Genomic DNA, 21,693 nt, shown 5'->3' on the forward strand with positions numbered 1-21,693 from the left:
AAATATAATTGCTTATCAATGTATATTCTCCCTGCATGATATCAAGACTTGGCTATTAGTCTTTATCCATTTTTGAAAATTGTATTGTAAATTGTAAGAATTTCTGAATACTACTACTATAAAATATAATTGCTTATCAATGTATATTCTCCCTGCATGATATCAAGACTTGGCTATTAGTCTTTATCCATTTTTGAAAATTGTATTGTAAATTGTAAGAATTTCTGAATACTACTACTATAAAATATAATTGCTTATCAATGTATATTCTCCCTGCATGATATCAAGACTTGGCTATTAGTCTTTATCCATTTTTGAAAATTGTATTGTAAATTGTAAGAATTTCTGAATACTACTACTATAAAATATAATTGCTTATCTATGTATATTCTCCCTGCATGATATCAAGACTTGGCTATAAGTCTCTATTCATTATGAGTATGACCCCATTTTTTTACAAAAAGTGCCGAATTGCAACTTTGTCCCAATCTCGAAAATAAATATTAAACAATGAAAAATTAAAATTAGATTCATTCTTTTTAGTTAAGGTGTGTTTAGTAGATGTTGTTTTGTATTTGCATTTAAAACTTCTACTTTATTATTAGAATTTGTTTGAGTTTATTTCACAGATAAGATTACACTTATGACTAGAATTGTATCCTAATTGGATGTGAAGTTTAAAATATGAATAAATTCAAAAAAAAAAAAAAAAAAAAAAAAAGGTAGTGGGGCTTCCAGGCACTTCGTGCCTTCTAGCCCTGAAGATGTTTAGTATGAATGAAGTTTTTTATTCGGAGGGCTTCCAGGGGCTGCACCCCTTCTAGCCCCTAAAAACTGACAACACGTTGACCGAGTAGTTTTTTGTGCTGAACAAAAAGTGTCATATAAACATCTGTCAAAAACCGTTTTTTACTTCACTTAAAATGCCACGTAAGCTACGTAAGAATATACGTAAGAGGAAGGGAGCATTGAAACATCCAATAGTAAAACTGACACCACAACAACAGTTGCAACAACAAATTATGAATGACCCCACTATGTTGCAACAAATGTCAAGCAATCCTATGCTTTTAAACCGAGTTATTGGTGCACAGAGTGGGGGTTTAAGAGCGGCACTTTTAGCGAAAATGGCAGGCTATGGTGGAGCTGCAGACGGAACAGCTTATAACCCTCAAAGTCAAATGAATTTGAGTTCACTCAAAAATCAAATAACAGATGTCAAAAAGTCAAACATAGACATACAGAAACAAATAAGTGAAAACGAAAAGAAACTAGAATATGACAGACACACAAAGAAACTCAATGAGTTAAACGTAGAGAAAAAGAAGAAAGAAGAACAACTGAAAGAACTAAGTACAGAGGAATATGCGAAAAAAGTGTCAGAAAAAGCAGCAGAAGTAGCAAAAATGGAACAAGATGTCATAAATTTGAAAAACCATACTACTCAATATAAAATACTGAAAGATGAAGAGATAAAACAAAAAGCCCTGAAGACATATATGGATAGCGATGAGTATAAAAAAGAAGTTGAAGCAAATGTAAAGGCAGAAAAACTTTTACAGTTGCAAAACCAAACCGTACAGTATGAAAACTTAGCACAAGAAAGTAAAAATAACGACGCGGCTATGCAAAAGGCAATGAAAAGCGCAGAATATATAAAAGCTAACAATGACTGGTTAGATGCCCAAGCCAACGCTAAAGCAGCCCAGCTTATAGGGTCAATAAGGACAAAAATACAAGCGGATGAAGACAGTTCAAATGAAGCTTTAACGAATGCTGACTTTAAGAACGCCTTCGAAGCTCTTCATAGTAAGGTGAAACAAGTGAACGACTTCTCATCTGGAAAGAAACTGAAGTCTGAAGGTTTCGACAAAGAGTTAAAAGAAGTAGCACAAAATATGACGAAAATAACAGATGCAGCAACGAGACAGGCAGTTCAAAGTGCCTATGACTCCGTTAGAGCAACTGTTGTGGAAAGTCAAGAAAAAGAGTTACAACAGACCAAAACAGACCTAGTAAATGCTTTCTTAAGAACGAAAAGTCAGGTAGGACATTACGCTGCAGATGGAACATATGTGCCAGCTGGTGGAACTTATATACCACCAAACCCTCCAAGAGAAGCACCTGCACCAGGACTACCTAAAACATTTACATCGTCACATGGACACAGACACAGGCATGCACCAAAACCAACACAACAACCAACACAACAACCAACACAACAACCAGCACAACAACCACCTCCACAACCAGCACAACAACCAACACAACAACCAGCACAGCAACCAACAGTTCAAAACCCTGCACAACAACAACCACAAACAGAGCAAGGACATAAAAGAAGTAGAGAACAAGGAAACCAAGAATTCTTAAAAATGCTTAAAGAAGAGTGTGGTTTCCCAGATACTGTTGACTTTAGTGACAGATATAAAGAAGCTATTGGAAAGTTCAAGGATGGAAATACTGACCCGAACCTATTTAGCTTTATGGCTCAGCACCAAAACGGATATAATCTCAAACCTGGAAAATACAAGCTCGCTAAGGGATATGATTTAATAGCATATCATCCAAATGACATGGATGAATTTACTCCGAGATATTTGATGTCAGAGCTAAATGACAATTCAACTTTCGTCATGAAACGCGTAAAAAATAGAGACGGAACGAAAGAACAAAAGCTTATGAATGCGGATGACGTAGATAGGGAAATTGTTGAAAACGGTCTCGGAATATATGAAATGCCAGCAGATGAGGTACAAGAAACTCCACAGGAAGAAGTTCAGATACAACCAGACATGGAAGAAATAGTTCAGCAACAACAGCTAGAAGAGCCTGAAGGAAACGAACAAGTCACTCCTTTGGAAACTAACTTCACAGAACTAGATGAAGATTTGGAACAGCCGAAAAATCTTGACCCTCAACAAGAGCATGAGGTGAATATGGAATCTTTCCAAGAGTCTAAGAAAGATTCGGCTGACATAGTAGAAGAATATCGAAAAATGTTTGCCGACATACAAAAGACTCCAACACCAGATGAAAATATTCAGCATAGAATGAAAGTACTGAAAGAAAATGTACGCAAATACAACAACCCTTTTTACTTACGAGCATATAACGTTCAATCTTCGGATGAACTCGGTGAAAATAAAAGGTTAAATTTCAAGAAAACATATAGAAATGAAACATTGTTTAAAGTTCATTCAGAACCTAACCAAGATGGAAACAAACCTACTTTTGTTTCTGCAGACGATGGAACTACAATGAGATGGGGTCATAAAGCTAATCCGGATAGGTGGTTCATAAACTTACAACCACAATTCCAAGAAGTTGTAGACGCAATGGAAGTGAATGGTGAACCAGATATAGCTGGTATTTTCAGCGCGGCTTTAATGCCATTGAAAGATATGAAAGATGCAGATATTTTGAACCAGTATGAAATGAACATGGCTGATGGAAATATAACACCTGACGTTCTAGAACATTTATCTCAAAGAACTACACAGAACCATAGAGATGGTATATTTGGTGAAGAGTTTAGAAAGAAAGTTAGGGAGAGCGAAGGAAGAGAACCTATTGTACATGACCTTGCAAACGAAAGTTTACAAAATGTCATAAAAACTTACTTTTCAGACAATGAACCGAGAAGGGATGAATATTTAAGAAAACTCAAATGGACAGTACCAAATGAAATGTTAGTATTGAAAAACATGTTCCTTGACAAAATAAAACCAACTACAGAAATAAACGACGCAAGACTGAAAGATTGGGTAAAAGCTTTCCCATTCACAAAAGATATTGTTGGTAACATGGAAAGAAAACCAGAATGGCTACAAAAACATATATTTGGAAACGAGCATATTCCATATGGACAGGCACTGTTTGAAGAGCTTGAACCGGAAACTCAGGAAAGAGTCATGCAAACAATACGCGAAGACTCAAATACAAACTATGACAAAATCTTTCTAGGATATAGGTTACCTGAGATGGGCGACCAGAGCCCAAAGGCAAAAAGGGCATGGAAAATTTGCAACATACTAGATGAACATAATGCAAAGATGCAACAACTTGAAGCAGAGGGCAATGAAGGAAAAAGAAGAGTTAAAAACTCAGTCAGGAAGAAAGTAAAGCTTGGTCGGAGTGGGTTCTATTATGACATATAAATCCAACTATTCTATATTTTTACTCATATGAAATGTACGCCGCTCAGAATATAACGCCAACAGTTTTGGATGCTATGAATGGAAATGTTTCCGAATGGTATAACGAATGCGACAATGCCATTAGAAGGTCAGAAATAGTTCCTGGAACTTACGAATATACAACTGCTGTTTCTTATGGAAACGTAGGTGAGTTTGGAGAAGGTTCTTCAACAACAGTAGATATTGCTTGCGACAGGTTTCATATAATTTCTATTGACAACTCTTTCTTATACGTGGAACAAGACATTGAAATAAAACCTTCTGCCAAGTTGTCTGACAAGAAAGGTTGCAATGGAATTTTCTATGTCGGATACCAATATGCTCCAGAAGTTTTCATGGGATATAAGATATATTCTAACTCTGACTTAGTTCAAACAGTAACATGGGCAAACTATGAATGGTTCGCTTTGAGAAACTCAGTACAACCACAAGCTAGAGAACAAACAGACCAGTATGCAACTATTGAGAAAATAAGAAGACTTGACCCTAACGTTCCAGGAGTTTATGTTAACCTTTCTGGACAAACTGCAGCAGCAGTAACCAAAGTAAAACTGAAACTTAGAGTTCCTTTGTCATCTTTCCTCATCTTCAGGTTTTTAAGATACTTGCCAAACTGGGCAGGAAAAATTTCTATTGAACTTACTCCAAGCAAAAATAACTTAGTCATTGCACCAACACAAGACCCATTCACTCTTACAGAAGTAGTGGGAACAAATAAAATGTCATTCGCCGACTTTTGCAAAAACAAAGTTGACTTAGACTTTGGTTTCTCAAACCTCAACACTGAAGTAAACTATTATTTCAATGCTTCTGGAGATGCTTGGGACCCAGTTAAGTTCACATGCGAAAAGTTTGAATGCAAGAGAATAGAAAGCAGACTTGCCGTTTATATGTTGGACCCAGATATTTCAAATGCTTTAGCTGCCAAATATATTGCAGTTCCACTTATGTTCCCTATACACCAAATATCTGTCAAAGACTTTGCAGGTGAAGTTGGAAACCAAAGTGCTGACCCAGGTGCAAGAACAGATATTGCTTTAACAACTGCAATGAAACATGCAGATACTATGTTTGTACTGTTCAGACGAACTATAAATGACTATTCTTGTTTCTACAACCCTGGTATTAAATATCATATAAACATAGATGGCAAATACTATCCAAGAGAAGAATATTCTACAGTTGAGGATATGAGGTCATACAACTTGACATTAGATGCTATGAACTTTAACAACAACTTCACAACAACCATTAACCCTGAAATGCAAAGTTCTATTATGCCATATGTGAAAGTATGGACCCATACAGGAGCTCAAAAAACTCAATATACAAATGGAGACCGTTCAAACTTTTGGCTTGGCATTCCATTTGCTGACTCAGAAGACTTTTATGGGTGGTATTTCAACTGTTGGTACTGTACAAATACAATATACTGGTGACAGAGACGGTCCAGATGAACTGAGAGCAAAGAAGTTTACAAAACCAATAGCACTTTTCACGGAAGATGCTCTTTTGAAGATTCGTTCGATGAAACCTGCTGGGGCTCCTCAGATTGGCATAACGACAGCTTCCATCGAGCAGATTTTGGCAGCAGGTCAGTAAGTTGTTCTTGAACTGACTTCTCTCCGTCAAATATTGACAGTACGCCAGTTTTGATATAATATTGTATTATAAACTTACCTTTAGAAATATCGGTCAGTTTTGTTGTTATATTTTTGTCAACGTCAAGAACTTTCACCATTTCGGTTATACCAACTTTCTTTGCTTTATGAAAATATTTTGGTTCAGCAAAGACTGCTATTCTATAACATTTTCCATTGTTTGTGTAAAGAACTATTCTGTCAATGTATTTGTATTGTTTGTGTGTGTAAACCTTGTTTTGCTTCAATTCGAAGAGATACTCGAATACGTCCATCTTTTTATTCTAAGTAAAATGTCATTTCCGAAAAATAGAAGCGTAAGTGTTTCAAAAGGTTTAATGGCGGTGGCAGATGTGAAGTTAAATTCACCAACTCAAACAAACAGTCAAAGTGTTGTTGTCAATGTCAAAGACAGAGATGTTGAAGTGGGGAAACCATACGAAGACGAAGATGGTATAGCAATTGTTCCTGTAAAAGAACAACCAACATATCCTGAAGTTAGCAGAGACTTAAGTTCTGTTGCAGATATTCGAAACGACTACCAACAACTTAAAGACAAACTTAAAACTCAGGAGAAGATTTGTCAAGCTTTGGGTATAATGTTAAACTTGGTCGAACACAACCCTGTAAAAGTGAACTCATATGTCATTGCACCTCATGAAGTTTTGAAAGAACTATTGAAACTTTTGACAGAGGCAGACGATATAAACATCAAAGAAATAGAACCCGACATTGCTTGCTGTGGTGTTTCATACAATGTCATTGACAAGATATACGTTATGAAAGGAGGTGAGACGTTGAACTTAAAATATAGTTTCCCAGACGTTATAAAAATATTTGACGACCACAACATTTCATTAAAATTTAGTTGCTAAGTAAATGGCAGAAGACATAGTGGTTTATACTATTACGACTAAAAACCCTGAGTCATATAATTCTATAACAACAAACTTACAAAGTCCTCAAGGACGATATTGTAAACTAACCTTAAACACAATGACGACTAAAGCCTGTTTTGCTCTTTTGACGCCAGAAGACTTTGTTGTTGTGAATGGTAAAAAATACTTCTTTGAAGATACTTACTCAGATATACCACCAACAGGTTTTGTTGACTTATTTAATACTTTAAGGACGGATGTAACATGTGCTGCAACTAGAGCAGGTTTCATTATGTTTGGATGTCCGACTGAGTTTAGTATAAACGATATGAGCTATAATACAAAACTTATATCTGGTTTTTACTACCAACAGTTTCCTATAACAGGAAAAGGTGTCATACAAGGAATGTCTATTCCATTGACATTAAGTACACCTATTTTATATATTGTTTCAAACTTAGGTTCAAAGTGTTATTCGAATGTCGACAGAAACTACTATGACCAAAAGATACTTATGCGTATAAACAATACTTTCTCTGCTGGTTTGCCTATTGTTCATTCGAATGCAGAATTTTCAACCTTAGTGAACTCAAACACTTTGGCAAGTATAACGTTGACATTAGTTGACGCAAACTTTGTTCCTGTAAAACTTTTATGTCCTATGTATTTGTCAATGACGGCAGAAAGTTTCGAATTGGAAGATGCAACTGGTGAAAGTATTGTATTACAAGAACAACTTCAACAACAAATAGCTCAAGAACAACAAATGCAACAAATGGAACAAATGCAACAACAAGCTCAAGAATAAAAAAATATTTTTTTTTATTTTTATAAAAATGTACAGAATAGACGTTTCAGATTTTTATGACTTCCAAGCGTTCAGAAATATGTGTCCATTTCGAGACTATAACAAAGCAGTCGAGAATTTGAAACGTTTAGTCATTTATGTCGACTCTGCCCCAGAATGTTATGTTATGAAAGAATGGGATGTTGTCTTTAACAAACCAAGAGCAACAATAGTTTCAGAACAAGAATGTAGACAGAAACTTAAGAAAATAAAAGTCGTACAAGTTGGCATGAAGATGTTAGATGCTTGGGATATCTTATTGTCAAAGTTAGAAGATTTTTCAGTTCGTGGTATAAAGTTCTATACACCTTCTCCAAACTTCTATTCTATCTTCACTGGATATAAATATGAACAAGTAGAATGGAAAGAAAATATTATAGAAGCTTGGTTAGACCATGTCAAAGAAATTATATGCAATGGAAACGAAAAGGTTTATGAGTATATCTTATGTTGGTTTGCAAACATCTTACAACATCCAAGTGCTAAAAATGAAACTGCTCTCATTATAATTGGAAAACAAGGAACTGGTAAGAACACATTCTTTACAGATATCTTATGCAAACTGTTAGAAGGTTATTCGAATCCGAATATGACAAACTTAGAAAACATCTGTGGCAAGTTTAACTCCTCAATAGAGAATATGAAACTTATAGTATGTAACGAACTTCAAAGTATAGATACAACAAAAGTTTTGAACTCAGATGCTTTGAAGAGTCTTATAACAGACAAAGTTGGAGTTGTTGAAAGAAAGTATAAAGACCAAAGAGTTTGTGAAAATGTTGCAAACTTCATTATGGTTTCAAACAATACTGTTCCGATGAAGTTAGAAAGTTCTGACAGAAGATATGTAGTTGTCAGAACGTCAGATTCTCATATGCAAGATACAGAATATTTTGACGACTTAGCAGAAACTTTGACATCTGACTTTTACAACCACTTGTTCTCATATTTCATGACATTAGATATTTCTAAGTTCAATCCAAGACAAATTCCACATACCGAAGAAAGACAAACATTGTTAGAAGCAAACAAGAGTGTTTATGAACTGTTCATAGATGAGACTAACTTTGAGTGTTTAGATGAAAGGTCATTGTACGATTCGTATAAACAGTATTGTCAAGAGTATGGTTATATGACAGCGTCTAAACGAACATTCTTGGCAAATGTCAAAAATCTTTTAGATGTTCAGAACGGCGTATATACAAAGAAAAATTTTTCTGAGTAAATTTTAAAAAAAATATTTTTTATCCGATAGAAAAGATGACGAAATTCATCTCAGTAAATAAGTACATGTCAGGACTTAAAGAAGAACTAGACCCATTCACGTATTTGAATGTTTACTTCTACCATTTTGAAAAGTCTACATTTGACAAAGTTTGGAACATCGAACCAGTTAAGTTTGCTATTGTGACTAAAAATGGTGCGAAATTTGAAGACTTAGACATAGAAGGTTTGTTAACAGTCAAAGAAAATTTTGACAGAAGGTTCTCAAACCTTAAAGAAGGCAAAGCATACAAACTTGTTATACCTTATGAACCAAAGAAAGCAGACGACTATGAATATTATGAGTCTAAGATAGTTGAAGTTCAAGGTAAATTGGGTAAAAAGATTTTAGAGTCTAAGCCAGTGTTTGCTCCTAAAGAGGAAGAGAACATTGACATTGACCCAGAAATGTTCTAAAAATAAAATTTTATTTTTACATGTCAAATTTCTTTTTCTCTGGAACTGGTTCAGGTTCTTTCTTCTCTTCTACTTTCTTTTCTTTCTTTTCTCTCTTCTTCTTCTTTTCTGGTGGAGTTATGTCAAATTTGGCGCAACCATATTTATGTAAAAGTTCTTTGTCCTTTAATAGCTCTTCTATTCTGTTTTCTATTTCATCTTCAAGAACAGCGCATGTGCCTTCTTTGCATTCTAAGAACTTTTGTTGGACTTCATCTTTCCAATCGGCGTCATCTCTGTCAACAAGTCTGTCATTGACAAATTTTAAGACTTCTCTGCTTAATGTTTTATGGTTCTTGTCATATTCCCAGAAACAGAACTTTAGAACAAATTCACCTTTCTTGTTTACACTATGTAAGATTTTATGGTCGACAGATGTTTTGCTGTCGAAAAGTTTGTCTCGAATATAGATAGCGAAATCGCTAGACATTTTCAAAAAGATAAAAATTTTAATTTTTCTAAAAATATGTTAGAAAAAAAGTTTGCTGACATTGACAAGAAATTTGAGAATGTTTTAAACAAGAACAAGAGGAAGTTAGAAAATGCTCAGATAAAACCCATACATGAAAAGTTCTTATTTGCTCAGAATGGTATAACAGGTCTAATTGCACCACCTGGGTCGGGTAAGACTTTCACTTATCTTAAAATGGCTGCACAACAACAAGAACTAGATGAGAAGAACCCATTCTATGAGTTAGTTGTCATTTGTAGTACTTCTGGTCAATTTGACCAAACCGTCAATTCGTTCAAAGATATTATAAAGAAGTCTAAGTTAGTATGTATAAAGGATACTGAGTTGTTAGATTGGATAAAGAAGTACCAAAGAAGAGTTTTGAAGTATAATGCTATAAATGAGTATATAAATTCGAAGTTTAAAGACCCAAATGAGGAAATGCAGAGAATATTAGAGAAGAAACACTTCAGAAACAAACAGAAAGAGATAGAATACATTTCGAAGAAATTGCAATCTTACGATTGGAAGACATACCCTCATAGATGTCTTCTTATCTTAGATGATTTCGCCTCTCATCCTTTGTTAAAGAATAGAGAACAAGATATGTGTCGAATTCTTAAGAAGCTCAGACACTTTAACATTTCAGTTGTCATTTGTGTACAGACAGCAAAGAGTTTAAGTAAGGATGTTAAAAGAATACTTACTGATATCATACTTTTCCCTGGATTGTCCGAAGACGATTTCATGGAACTTATGAAAGAGTCCATGGCAGGTAAGTTTGACAGACATGAACTATGGGAGAAGTACAAAGTCATACAAGACCCTCATACTTCTTTCAGAATTCATATCTACGCAAACAAAGTTCAAATTGTAAAAAGTCAAGCGTAAAAAATAAAGAGTTTTGGCGACCAGGGTTTTTTCACTACTCGCTGTTCTTCTCTCGGTTTTCCGAGGGAAGCAAGCATATGAGGAAACTCATGAAATTTTACTCAGAATTCAATAAAAATATATTTTAGGGTAGATGGGTAGCTCTACCCTCTTTTCTACCCTCATTTCTACCCCAGTTATTTTATAAGCGTTTTACATGGTAAACATTGTGAATTCGTGAAATTCTAAACAATTTCGTAGCTTCTATTTCTTCTGTCAGTACATCGAATGTTTTAACAATGCCGAAGGTTTCTTTATATTTCTTCTTGACATCAGATAGAAGGAAATCGTCAGCTGTTGGATAGTTTTTGTTCAGAAATGTCAACATGTCCATTTTATCTTCTGCTGGTTTCTCTACTTCTTTCTTTAAGTCAGCATAGTCGTTTCGCATACGTTCTATCTCTTTGACGGAGTAGTTATATTTCCTCATTGCTGCTTTACATTTTGAACATTGTGGGTTCATTTTAGCATTGTACATTGAAATCTTACCTGCTAGTATGACTAAGGCGTCAATGGTTTTCTTCATCTCGAACATAGCGGGTTTTATTTGTTCGTTCCATACCTTACCCCTACTATCTTTATCTCTTATTTCCCAAACACATTTTGCAACTAACGAAACAAAGTTGTCGTAGGTCTTAAACTCTTCAGATTTGTATATGTCAGAGATGTTCTTATATACCATGTCGCAATCTTTGTCCATGACTTTGTGGTTGCAATGAAATCCAAGAAACTCATAGTTAACCTTTCGTATGAACTTCTTTATTTCTACTGAGTCAGTTGCTTTGACTTCTATTTCATCGAATTCTGGAATAGTAAGCTTTTGTTGTTGTATTTCAGGAAGTTTAGGTAGATGGTCAATAATGTCCTGCATTTCATAAAGATACTGTTCATTTGTTTCATCTTTCGCACTACAGTCTAAATTACTTGTTAAAAGTTCTTGCTTTATCTTCTGGATTTTTGTTTCAAAAGTATATGAAGAAGGAATGAAGCTTTTCATCTCTACTAACATTGAAGTTGGGTTCATGACTAACGAGTTTGGTGCTGTTGTTGCTAACATGTTCTTACAATAAAAATAAAAAAATATTTTTTTAAAAAAACCAACTTTATTTTTTATTTCGGGAAAATTCATGAGGTGAGAAAACATGTACGAAGAAGTCTTGACAAAACATTTACGATGAAATTCATGAAAATTCAAGAGGGTAGAAAAGAGGGTAGAAAAGAGGGTAGAGCTACCCATCTACCCTAAATTATATTTTTGCTGAATTCAGCAACAAAATTCAAATTGTAAAAAGTCAAGCTTGAAAAATCTAAGTGTTTAGTCTTAGTAAGATGGTAGCTTCTTAAAGCATATGCCGTCCTTGAGTTTTATGTACGTGAAGAGAAGTACAATGAATTCAATTACGAGTACAATTGCAATGACAACTAAGGCAACTATTTTTGTCTTTTGCCAGCAAGGGTACTTCTTCTCTTCCAATGGTTCGGCAGAACTATACTCACTCATGAGAAATGCCAAAACGGTTTAATAGAAAAAGTGTCATTTTTTCATGTCCGAAGACTCGAAGGTGCAACACTTCCAAAATACCGACGAACTCAGAAGAGCAGCATGGCAGTATGTTCTTGACAACTTCTTTGAGTTCTCCAGGAACACCTTGGAAAATGCTGAAGAACTCCGACACAGAGAATTTGGAGAAATTGCACTCCAATACTACCTTGACAAACAAAGGGTAAACAAAGGGTAAAATAAGACTAAAAACTTAACGTTTAAAAAGTGACATTTTTATGAGCTCCGAGTCACCGAGAAAACTTGGTCAGATGTTAGCAGCTTACTTCCCTGAGGAGGATGGAAGCGTTACATACATCAGGTTCAAAAACAACGAACCTGGAATTGCGTACCAAATTCGCAATTACATGACCATGGAAGAGTACGAAAGGTTTCTACAAGAGAAACCAGCTCTAAACAACTCAGAAAAGAAAGAGTAAAAAGTTTAACTCGTAATTGTTTATTTTTTTACTTGTATGGGCAAGCTGCAAGAATGAAGTCAACTATCTCCGTCTTTGTCTTGACCAGTTGGACTGCTCTTGCGAGTACGTCTGTTTTGCGGTCTCCAGCTGGTGTCTGACCTTCGTAATTGCGCATGTTCTTGAGAGCTCCAACTGTAAATGGTTGTAGGATGAAGAGTCTCTCAGACTGCTTGAGGTAGTCTTCACGGTCACGAACCGAATCTGTGGTACGAGTCGAATCGGTCGATTTGAGGGAAGAGACTGAAAGCCTGTCGTCTTCCATAGGGGCTGTGGCATAATCTTTGCGTAAGCGGTTCAGACCTTCTTCGAACTCTTGGTCTCTCTTGGACTGAGATTGGAATTGCTGGGGTGGAGCTTGCTGGAACATCCAAGGGTTGGGGAAGTAAGGCATAGGCTGAGGAGTGTAGTTCGGGAAGCCTTGTAGTGGAAATTGGTAGTAACCTTGAGGTGGAAATTGGTAGTAATTTGGTGGAGGGACTTGCTGGAACTGAGGTGCAGGGGCTGGTGCTTTAGGTTCCTCTGGTTTGGGAATGGACTCGGTTGGTGGGACGTCGGACATTCGTCTGTGGCTTAACCGTCGGACCACAACGATAAAAATCTCTGCAACTAGCAGTACTGCTACTGACAGTAGCAGTACTTTTACTGACAGTAGCAGTACTTTTACTGACAGTAGCAGTACTTTTTCTGACAGTAGCAGTACTTTTACTGACAGTAGCAGTACTTTTTCTGACAGTAGCAGTACTTTTACTGACAGTAGCAGTACTTTTTCTGACAGTAGCAGTACTTTTACTGACAGTAGCAGTACTTTATCGTCGAAAACCCTCTCAAATTTTCCTTTTTACTGCAACTAGCAGTACTTTTACTGTCAGTAGCAGTACTTTTACTGACAGTAGCAGTACTTTTTCTGACAGTAGCAGTACTTTTTCTGACAGTAGCAGTACTTTTTCTGACAGTAGCAGTACTTTTACTGACAGTAGCAATGGTCGAGGTCGAACCTACCGACGAGGCAATTTACCTAATTGAAATTAACGAGCTTGTTAAAGACTTCCTCAGGCAGAATGTAAAAGGCAAGCTTGTTAGCGGTTGGATAACGGGAAGGGCTGCCTTGAATCTCGAGACTTCGACTGGAATTCCAATTCAAATACCAGACGGGACAGCCTACGACGACATAAAGCAAGCAAAGAAAGAAGCTCTTCTCAAGTTCTTTGCCAAGCGTCCTTGGATACTACTTCCAAACAGAGAGAACCCTTTCCCAAGAATGAGCCAAATTCTCAAGGGTCTCCTTCACTTCTCGGGTCAGCCGTTCTACATAACCTGTGAAGGCGACATCCAACCAGTTCAGTAAACCTTAACGCTTTGAGTAAAAACATTTTTTTCATTTTTTGAATGAAGCAAGTTAAATTCGTTCCACACCAATCTCAATGGACCGATGAAGAGTTTCAAGCCATGCTTGAAGACGTTGAGAACGACATAGACGGCGAACTTGAAGGAGCTCAAACCACAATTGCAACCAAAATTGCAGAAGTCAAGGAACAAATAGCTCCACTTAAAGCTACCAAAGCTACTCTTGACCTCATGGATACTTACCGTTTAGAAGTAAAGAGTGGAATAAGACAATTAAAATTAAAACTTCTAAACTACGAAGCTATACTCCAAAAGTTAGCAGAAATGAGAAGACTTTACCAGAGCTACTTACATGTAAGGGACTTACCTTCAAGCAGTCCGACCAAAGATGAATTTGTTGACATTGTCCCAATTTTGTCCGAAAGTCAGCTCAGATGTTTCGAACTGCTCCCAACATATCCAGAATATGAAAATTTGCCTGAACTCTTCCGCAATCTCAAAAAACGTTTTTTGGTTCTCATGTTCGAAACTTTTATCGGAAGAGACAACAAACGTTCAGAAGAAGAACAAGATATTATTTTAAACTTGTTGTATGACTTAACCGTCATAACAAGCTTTTTGAAGTAAAACCGTCATTCTCAAACCACTTCATTTTTTCGATGTCCGAACAAGCACCGAAGCCGAACACAATGGCAGATGTCCTTTCAATGTTGCCAGACAAGCGCCCAGTTCAAATTCAAATTTTGAATTTGAAAGCTCATCTGACAAACACCGTTAAGACTCTCCAAAGTAGTCTTATGGAAGAGATGAAGGGACTTAAAGGTGAGTTCCTCATGAACCAAGCTTCCAATGAGAAAGTCCTGAACGATTTGACGGAAACCTTGCGCATTTACGCGAGAGAGAACCGAGACCTTGCCAGACTCATCTACCGTTTCTTCGAAGAGATAGACGCCATCTGGAAGGTACTCGGAAAGGACAGAACATGCAACACCGTAATTCGTGAACACAGAATTGAAGAAGGAATTGTCGAGGAAGAAGAGAAACACGAAGAAGAGGAAGAGGAAGAAGAGGAAGAAGAGAAACACGAAGAAGAGGAAGTTTGGGCAACCCTTGTTGCCGATGACACTTACGAAATTTCCCAACCCTACCCATACAAAATCCGCAACAAGGAGACAGGCAAGGTTCTTACCCCAGTCCTCAACAACTTGGGACACTTGAACCTTAACCTTCGGAATCGCGGTTCAATTTCCATGGGCAAGCTTGTCGCAATTCAATGGGTTCCAAATCCAGGCAAGAAGACGAAGGTCAGACACATTGACGGTGACAAGCTCAACAACCGTAAGGAGAACCTCGAGTGGTTCTAAGAGTAAAAAAATTTTATTTTAGGGGGAAACCCCGAGTAAATTTAGGCGTTTATTTGGATAAGTATGTGAAATTAAGGTCAATTTGCAAAATTAGTTCCCGACCTTTGAATTGGACTCTTTCGTTCTCCCAGTTGCGTAGGAGGTCGTCCCAGAGGAGTTGGTAGATTTGCCAATCCAAGGACGATTTGTCCTCCCAGGCATTGAGGATGTACTGCTCGTAGAGTCTCATGACCTCTCCCTTGCACCAGACACCCTCTCCCTTGGAACGTAAGGCTTCTTCGAAGTGCTCGAATGCGATTGGCTGCGTGACCATCTGAAATGACACTTTTTGTCCGTTTGGTCAATGTTTGTGTCTCGTGCCATAGTCGACGAAAATACAAACAAACAGGTTATATATGAGTTTGAGACCAAGAATGGTGTAACTCGACCTGTCCGATTCAAATTCGAATAAAAATTTTTTATTTCATGCAATGTTTTATTTCTGTGCCGTCTTCAAGTATACCCCAATACTTACGCTTGGAGAGGACATGAACTTCGGTGAAAATTTTGTCCAATTTGAATTGACCCATCTTTTCACCGACCACCCATTTCAATGAGTTTGTTGTATCCTTCTTCGTTCGTCATGAGTGCGTCAATGTTCTCATAGTAAACCTTCACTTTGGATTTGACTTCGGAGAAGAATTTGTTGTAGTTGTCAAGGACTGCCTTTGCGAACTGAGGGTAAGACCAATGTTCGACAATAGGTTTTAATGTGGTTACTAAGCCACTTTGACCTTGAGTGAATTCGTACTTCAAAACAAAAGGAGAAAACCTTTCAACAAAGTTGTCGACCTTCTCATAATGTTTACTCTTCATCTCTTGAGGTTTCTTAATGGAATATCCCCATGTCGAATTCATAAGCAATTTGAGTGTCATTGCAAGTTTGGGGTTTGAAGCTTTCCTAATATCATAGAGTTGTTGTATGACTTTTCCAACTGTATAGTTCCTTCCTGGGAACTCACCGTCTTCGTTTGGAATTCCAGTCGGGATATATTGGACGAACCTCATGTATGCAGCGTTAAGGTCGACATAGTATATTTTTTCATCTGAGTCGAACTTGTCGCAACCAATTGGTCCAGTTCGTGGAAATTCAAGTGAGTCTCTTATCTTCTGAGAAACTTCGCCTGCTATCTCATAAACATCGTCGAAGCAACCTGTTTCATATAAAACCTTCTGACCTAACTCCGATGCTCTCCAATACAATTTGACGTCAATTGGATGTCTCAATGGAAGTTTGTTTATAGCATCTTGAAGTTCTTGCAACCTCATTGGAAGTTCTTCTGGTTCAGGTTGGTATCCGAACAATCCAACTCCTTTTGGAACAGTGTACTTCTTTTGTGCTATAACTTTGTCTGGAACAACTTTTGGTCTTGCTAACAATGAAAAGTTTGTTTCGTCTTTTGGTACAAAAGTTTCTGTCAGCTTGTCATCTGGAATTGGTTCCAACAAACCTTTCTCGAAAAGAATGTTTACAGCTCTGACAATGTTGCACTTGCCTTTTCCGAACATAAGACTTTCGTTCAACATGAAGTGGTTGTGGACAATTACAATCTTCAACCATGGTAAGTCTTTGTCAACAACATAGTCGTCATGTGAAGAACCTTTAGCTGTAGGTATGTTGACTCGGATATTGACATTTGCCAACGGTGCAACTTTTGCCAATTGACCTCTAAGAATGTACCTTGTCTTCACACATGACTCAAGATACTTCATCTTCTCTTCTGTAACAAGACCAGAGTTCCTGAGACATGTAAGAATACAAGGTTCATTGACAATTGTTTCAATTGAATTGTAAATTCCATACCTTGTCAAGTCAATGTCAGACTTATTTATGAACGGGAAGTATCCAGCATGTTGTCTGACTGCTTGAGGGTTAGGTTCATACCATTCAAATTTTACACTTGCAATTCCTTCAATTGCATTCAAAATGTCTGAGTCGGAGTCAAACATTTGTTCTCTCTTTGTAGTCTTGAAAGCGTCAAGAAGTTGTGCGGCTGTTGTGACATTGCCATGTGCATAGTAAATGTGACCATCCAAATCTGTTATGGTCAATCTGAGATTGTATCCTTTCTTATTTCCATCTTGAATTGCAGCAAGTACACCCATGAAGCCTTCTTTGTTCTTTCCTTCGTCAAAGTTTACTGTAAAGGTTCGACCAGATGTAATTTGACTTCTAACTTCACGGTACTTCTCATATGCATATCTTGTTCTTTCCATGGGAGCATGACCATCCTCTGCACTACCTTTTTTCCTTCTCAAAGGATGCAATTGTTCGTCATGTTTCCAGTAGAATCTGGCAAAGCCGTCGTGTCCTTCAACTTGAGGTTCACTAACATCGAAAGGCATGTCCATAAGACGTTCTTCTTCTAACCTCTCTAATCTGTTTGGATAATTGGCGCGTGCTGTTTCTATGTCCATTTCGTAGCGAAGACCAGACAATTTGTCATAGACTTTTATGGGTCTTCCCTTCCTATATTTAAACTTCTTTGAAACTCTCCAACCATATCTTTCTAACTCTGCTTTTATTCTAGCAGACTTTCTATCCATTCTATGCGGGGGCATTTTTATAAAAATAAAAAAAATATTTTTTTCTTTACTTTACATAACCGCCTGCTGCCATAAGTCTTTGACGCCAACCCATACCAGCTAATGAAGGTTGACTTGGTTTAGTTTCCAAACTAAACTTTGGTTTTGGTTTATCTTCAGTTTTTGGCTTCCCTTCTTCTATCGGTTTTTCGTCACTTTTCGGTTCCTCTGACTTTACCTCACTTGCAGGTATGGTTGTGTCGTTAACATCTTCGTAAATATCATATGCCATCTGTCTTTGTTTTCCTTTCAACTTTTTGTGTTTGTTGTAAAGTTTAGAATATTTCGACTCTAAGTCAATGAGATGTTCTATAATGAACTGTTGGTCAGTGAAGTATACCTTCCCATCTGTTGTCTCGAAAGCTCCTTCAGACTTCAATATTTTATTTGTGAGAGTCTGTTTCTTTTTTGAGATACTAGCCGTTCCATTTCTATGAAAAGTGACTTTGTAGTTAGGGTTTGTATTTCCAGACCTGGCACTTTCTATTATTGAATTTTTCTCTTCATCTGTAAGTTCTTTGACAGGTTTTGACAATGGTTCTGAACTTTTTGTTTGTGGTGTCAAATCTACCGTTTCAACTTCTTCGGTCATTTCATCTCAGTAAAAAATTTTAGTTTGGTTTGTTTTCAACTGGTTGTTTAGGTTTTTTAAGTCGGTCTAAAACTTCCTGAGGTATAGGAAGAACTTGACAAACACGTTGTGTAACTGCTGGAAGCCGACAAATCCATCTTGAACCCATTTGTCTCAATGCTGTATTGTTCATTTCATCTCAGTAAAAAACTTTACATTCCCCAAGTTTGAGGTGGTTGCGGTTGGTTATTGTTTACCCATTGTTGTGCATGGTTATATCCTCTGTTAAAGAATCTTTCACCTTGGTCCATATAGTGCCCTGCTTGGTTATAGTAGTCATTTGCTTTGTTATAGTAGTTTCCTGCTTGTCTTCCTACATTGTCCATCCATCCTTGAACTTTTCCTCTTGTTTCAGGATTTGGAATAAGATTTGCTGCATCTCGTGCTACATCCCAACCTTTCTGTACAGTTTGTATAATAGGTTGTGCTTTCTCTTTAAGTATACCTAATGTACTCAAAATCTTCCTTCCAACTCCAAATACACCTCTGGCTATTGTTCCCACTGCGGGTAAAAATCTGGATGCAACTCCTGCTAATGCGCCAAATAAACCCATTTCTTATAGGGTAAAAAATGACGAATCCAAACAAGGACCCCTATGTTTCTAAGGCAACAAAGAAAGCACTCATGATAAAAATCTTTAGTTCAACACCAAATGCTTGGTTTATGGATATCTTGGAAAACATTCCGAGGTATAGAGAAGATGGACCACCATACTGGCTAATATTTGTTGGTCAAAACACAAGATACTGTGAAGCCATACCATTACAGTCCAAAAATATTTTAGATGTGAAAACTGCTTTGACAATATTCGTTGACAAATACCATCCAACAAAACTGACATCTGACTGTGAAAGTTCTTTCAAATCAGACGATATTAAAAACTATCTGCGTTCAAAAAATGTAAACCAATATTTCATTGTCGACCAAAACCATTCTGCTCTTGGTGTCATTGACGGTTGTATAAAAATGTTAAGAGACTTAAACCAACCACAAGGTGGTGAAGCAAATGAAATGTCATATGACGACAAATATAGACACTTCTCCATGGCAAAGATGAGACAAGTTTTAAATATTTACAATAACCGTAAACAAAAAGGTTTGGGAAACCACTCTCCCGAAGAAATGAAAAACAACCCTGACTTAGAGAAAGACTATATATTTAATAGTTTAGTCAAAAGAGACAAACAAGAAAGAATGCCAGGCTTCAAACTTAAGAAAGGTGACAAAGTAAAAATAGAAATACCTAAACGCGACCCATATGAAAATACTATTGACTATGACAACAATGGGAACTCGACAGGTACTCGCATTCGTGTTCGTAAAAATAGAAGAAAGTATACAAGAGAATATTATGAAGTTTTAGGCAAACATGGCAAAATGTACACACTGCAAGCAGAAGATAAAACTACTATTGTCAGACCTCGTTTCAAACTTGTCAAAGTTCAAGGTGGTATACTTTCAAAGACAGTTCCTAACAAATATAAGACAACTCCAGACGAATATGCTAAAGAAGTTGAAAATGACGACTAAGCAATTCTATACCATGCGTAAACTGTCATGTAAGGTGGCATATATTCTTTACTCTGTCCCGTTGTTTGCGTATATCCTGAAACGAAATGTGTATGGTTTCCTTCTCCCTGCGTGTCATCCCAGTAACAATTTATAGCAAACTTAACGTCGTCTTTAACATCATATCCTTTACCTTTTGTCATTCCTGACCAATCCCAATATCTATGCTTATGCCAACCTGCTTGAGATGTACTTAAATCTATGTAGTGACTATGTGCAGGTAAGTTTTCACCTGAAATCGTTTTACTTCCACCTGTTTCCTTTGAAGAGTTTGCACAATACAAAAACCTGTCGACTATTTGTTCCCATGCACCAACACCAAACATTACTTGAGGACCTCTTGCTTCCATAGATGTATAAATAGAACCTACTGGGTTCATTAAATCAAACATATGAGATATTATAGGATTGTCTCTTTTGAACTTAAAATATAGTGCAACTATTTCAGGTTTCTTCTGGTTCATGTCAGAATATTTTTTATAATATAATCTTATGTTTTCAGGGTAGGTAAAGTCTTGACTATAATATTTATTTCTGTCATCTGTATAATAGTATACTATTCTCGTTTTTTCTATTGCATTATATCTTTTATATCTATAAAAATCTAAATATAATGTTAGCTTTTGTTCATCTACATGTGGTGTTCTTTCGTCATCTCCATAGTCATAATAATATGGTGCTGGAGCTGGGTCAGGCAATGTCATATCTGTCATTTCATAAACTCTTAAATATTTCTTTTGTTCGTCTCCATATAAGTTTAAGTAACAGTTGTTGTCTAATGGAACTTTAACTTGTGTACCATCGTTCTTTTTATAGCTTACATACATTTCATTGTTATTTTTCGGAATGAGTTTATACCGTGTACCATTTTCTAAGGACTGTACCAACTGCCATCTAAAATATTTATTTTCTTCATTGACAGAAAAGTCACCAACAATAGTTTCAATATTTTTTGTTCCAACTAAACTTTGGTATATTTCATTGACATATGTTTTATCTGCTTTCTTTTCAAGGCTAACGTTTAAGTCTGTTATTTCAGAAGATGTATGTGTATGTCCAACGTCACTTTTCCTGTTTAAGGTTTCTTGTAAGTTTGTAATATTTGCAATGGTATGTGTATGTCCAACGGCACTTTTACTGTTTAAGGTTTCTTGTAAGTTTGTAATATTTGCAATGGTATGTGTATGTCCAACGGCACTTTTACTGTTTAAGGTTTCTTGTAAGTTTGTAATATTTGCAATGGTATGTGTATGTCCAACGGCACTTTTCCTGTTTAAGGTTTCTTGTAAGTTTGTAATATTTGCAATGGTATGTGTATGTCCAACGGCACTTTTCCTGTTTAAGGTTTCTTGTAAGTTTGTAATATTTGCAATGGTATGTGTATGTCCAACGGCACTTTTACTGTTTAAGGTTTCTTGTAAGTTTGTAATATTTGCAATGGTATGTGTATGTCCAACGGCACTTTTACTGTTT

General features: G+C 36.5%; 19 protein-coding genes across 19 annotated transcripts, besides 2 other annotated features; 11 read left to right on the forward strand and 8 right to left on the reverse strand.

Moving 5' to 3' along the window:
* Nucleotides 1–492: part of a mobile genetic element that runs on past the window's edge.
* Nucleotides 493–696: 204 nt separating this feature from the next.
* Nucleotides 697–21,693: part of a mobile genetic element that runs on past the window's edge.
* Nucleotides 924–1,561, forward strand: TVAGG3_0789480 (protein of unknown function, DUF4106 family; the record flags this gene model as incomplete). Its single annotated transcript, XM_051246797.1, has 1 exon — nt 924–1,561. A coding segment is annotated over one exon (638 nt), but the record flags the coding sequence as incomplete, so codon positions are not given.
* Nucleotides 1,899–2,721, forward strand: TVAGG3_0789490 (protein of unknown function, DUF4106 family; the record flags this gene model as incomplete). Its single annotated transcript, XM_051246798.1, has 1 exon — nt 1,899–2,721. A coding segment is annotated over one exon (823 nt), but the record flags the coding sequence as incomplete, so codon positions are not given.
* TVAGG3_0789500 (protein of unknown function, DUF4106 family) lies at nt 3,000–4,160 on the forward strand (the record flags this gene model as incomplete). Its single annotated transcript, XM_051246799.1, has 1 exon — nt 3,000–4,160. One exon carries the CDS (start codon nt 3,000–3,002, stop codon nt 4,158–4,160), a length of 1,161 nt encoding a protein of 386 aa, XP_051082274.1.
* On the forward strand, nt 4,919–5,615 carry TVAGG3_0789510 (protein of unknown function, DUF4106 family; the record flags this gene model as incomplete). Its single annotated transcript, XM_051246800.1, has 1 exon — nt 4,919–5,615. A coding segment is annotated over one exon (697 nt), but the record flags the coding sequence as incomplete, so codon positions are not given.
* On the forward strand, nt 6,178–6,714 carry TVAGG3_0789520 (protein of unknown function, DUF4106 family; the record flags this gene model as incomplete). The annotated part of the gene is made up of 1 exon (XM_051246801.1): nt 6,178–6,714. The coding sequence occupies one exon, from the start codon at nt 6,178–6,180 to the stop codon at nt 6,712–6,714; it is 537 nt and encodes a 178-aa protein (XP_051082276.1).
* On the forward strand, nt 6,719–7,525 carry TVAGG3_0789530 (uncharacterized protein; the record flags this gene model as incomplete). Its single annotated transcript, XM_051246802.1, has 1 exon — nt 6,719–7,525. One exon carries the CDS (start codon nt 6,719–6,721, stop codon nt 7,523–7,525), a length of 807 nt encoding a protein of 268 aa, XP_051082277.1.
* TVAGG3_0789540 (uncharacterized protein) lies at nt 7,794–8,789 on the forward strand (the record flags this gene model as incomplete). The annotated part of the gene is made up of 1 exon (XM_051246803.1): nt 7,794–8,789. The coding sequence occupies one exon, from the start codon at nt 7,794–7,796 to the stop codon at nt 8,787–8,789; it is 996 nt and encodes a 331-aa protein (XP_051082278.1).
* TVAGG3_0789550 (protein of unknown function, DUF4108 family) lies at nt 8,825–9,244 on the forward strand (the record flags this gene model as incomplete). Its single annotated transcript, XM_051246804.1, has 1 exon — nt 8,825–9,244. One exon carries the CDS (start codon nt 8,825–8,827, stop codon nt 9,242–9,244), a length of 420 nt encoding a protein of 139 aa, XP_051082279.1.
* On the reverse strand, nt 9,261–9,602 carry TVAGG3_0789560 (uncharacterized protein; the record flags this gene model as incomplete). The annotated part of the gene is made up of 1 exon (XM_051246805.1): nt 9,261–9,602. A coding segment is annotated over one exon (342 nt), but the record flags the coding sequence as incomplete, so codon positions are not given.
* Nucleotides 9,930–10,625, forward strand: TVAGG3_0789570 (protein of unknown function, DUF4106 family; the record flags this gene model as incomplete). Its single annotated transcript, XM_051246806.1, has 1 exon — nt 9,930–10,625. The coding sequence occupies one exon, from the start codon at nt 9,930–9,932 to the stop codon at nt 10,623–10,625; it is 696 nt and encodes a 231-aa protein (XP_051082281.1).
* Nucleotides 10,807–11,721, reverse strand: TVAGG3_0789580 (organellar and viral DNA polymerase type B; the record flags this gene model as incomplete). The annotated part of the gene is made up of 1 exon (XM_051246807.1): nt 10,807–11,721. One exon carries the CDS (start codon nt 11,719–11,721, stop codon nt 10,807–10,809), a length of 915 nt encoding a protein of 304 aa, XP_051082282.1.
* On the forward strand, nt 12,444–12,644 carry TVAGG3_0789590 (uncharacterized protein; the record flags this gene model as incomplete). Its single annotated transcript, XM_051246808.1, has 1 exon — nt 12,444–12,644. One exon carries the CDS (start codon nt 12,444–12,446, stop codon nt 12,642–12,644), a length of 201 nt encoding a protein of 66 aa, XP_051082283.1.
* TVAGG3_0789600 (uncharacterized protein) lies at nt 12,673–13,245 on the reverse strand (the record flags this gene model as incomplete). The annotated part of the gene is made up of 1 exon (XM_051246809.1): nt 12,673–13,245. One exon carries the CDS (start codon nt 13,243–13,245, stop codon nt 12,673–12,675), a length of 573 nt encoding a protein of 190 aa, XP_051082284.1.
* On the forward strand, nt 14,828–15,394 carry TVAGG3_0789610 (HNH endonuclease family; the record flags this gene model as incomplete). Its single annotated transcript, XM_051246810.1, has 1 exon — nt 14,828–15,394. The coding sequence occupies one exon, from the start codon at nt 14,828–14,830 to the stop codon at nt 15,392–15,394; it is 567 nt and encodes a 188-aa protein (XP_051082285.1).
* TVAGG3_0789620 (uncharacterized protein) lies at nt 15,444–15,707 on the reverse strand (the record flags this gene model as incomplete). Its single annotated transcript, XM_051246811.1, has 1 exon — nt 15,444–15,707. The coding sequence occupies one exon, from the start codon at nt 15,705–15,707 to the stop codon at nt 15,444–15,446; it is 264 nt and encodes an 87-aa protein (XP_051082286.1).
* Nucleotides 16,243–17,650, reverse strand: TVAGG3_0789630 (DNA/RNA polymerases family; the record flags this gene model as incomplete). Its single annotated transcript, XM_051246812.1, has 1 exon — nt 16,243–17,650. A coding segment is annotated over one exon (1,408 nt), but the record flags the coding sequence as incomplete, so codon positions are not given.
* Nucleotides 18,027–18,611, reverse strand: TVAGG3_0789640 (phage tail repeat-like family; the record flags this gene model as incomplete). Its single annotated transcript, XM_051246813.1, has 1 exon — nt 18,027–18,611. One exon carries the CDS (start codon nt 18,609–18,611, stop codon nt 18,027–18,029), a length of 585 nt encoding a protein of 194 aa, XP_051082288.1.
* TVAGG3_0789650 (uncharacterized protein) lies at nt 18,631–18,783 on the reverse strand (the record flags this gene model as incomplete). The annotated part of the gene is made up of 1 exon (XM_051246814.1): nt 18,631–18,783. One exon carries the CDS (start codon nt 18,781–18,783, stop codon nt 18,631–18,633), a length of 153 nt encoding a protein of 50 aa, XP_051082289.1.
* On the reverse strand, nt 18,803–19,204 carry TVAGG3_0789660 (uncharacterized protein; the record flags this gene model as incomplete). The annotated part of the gene is made up of 1 exon (XM_051246815.1): nt 18,803–19,204. One exon carries the CDS (start codon nt 19,202–19,204, stop codon nt 18,803–18,805), a length of 402 nt encoding a protein of 133 aa, XP_051082290.1.

This window comes from Trichomonas vaginalis, chromosome VI (genome assembly GCF_026262505.1).
Source record: "Trichomonas vaginalis G3 chromosome VI, whole genome shotgun sequence".
Classification (NCBI taxonomy): domain Eukaryota; phylum Parabasalia; order Trichomonadida; family Trichomonadidae; genus Trichomonas; species Trichomonas vaginalis.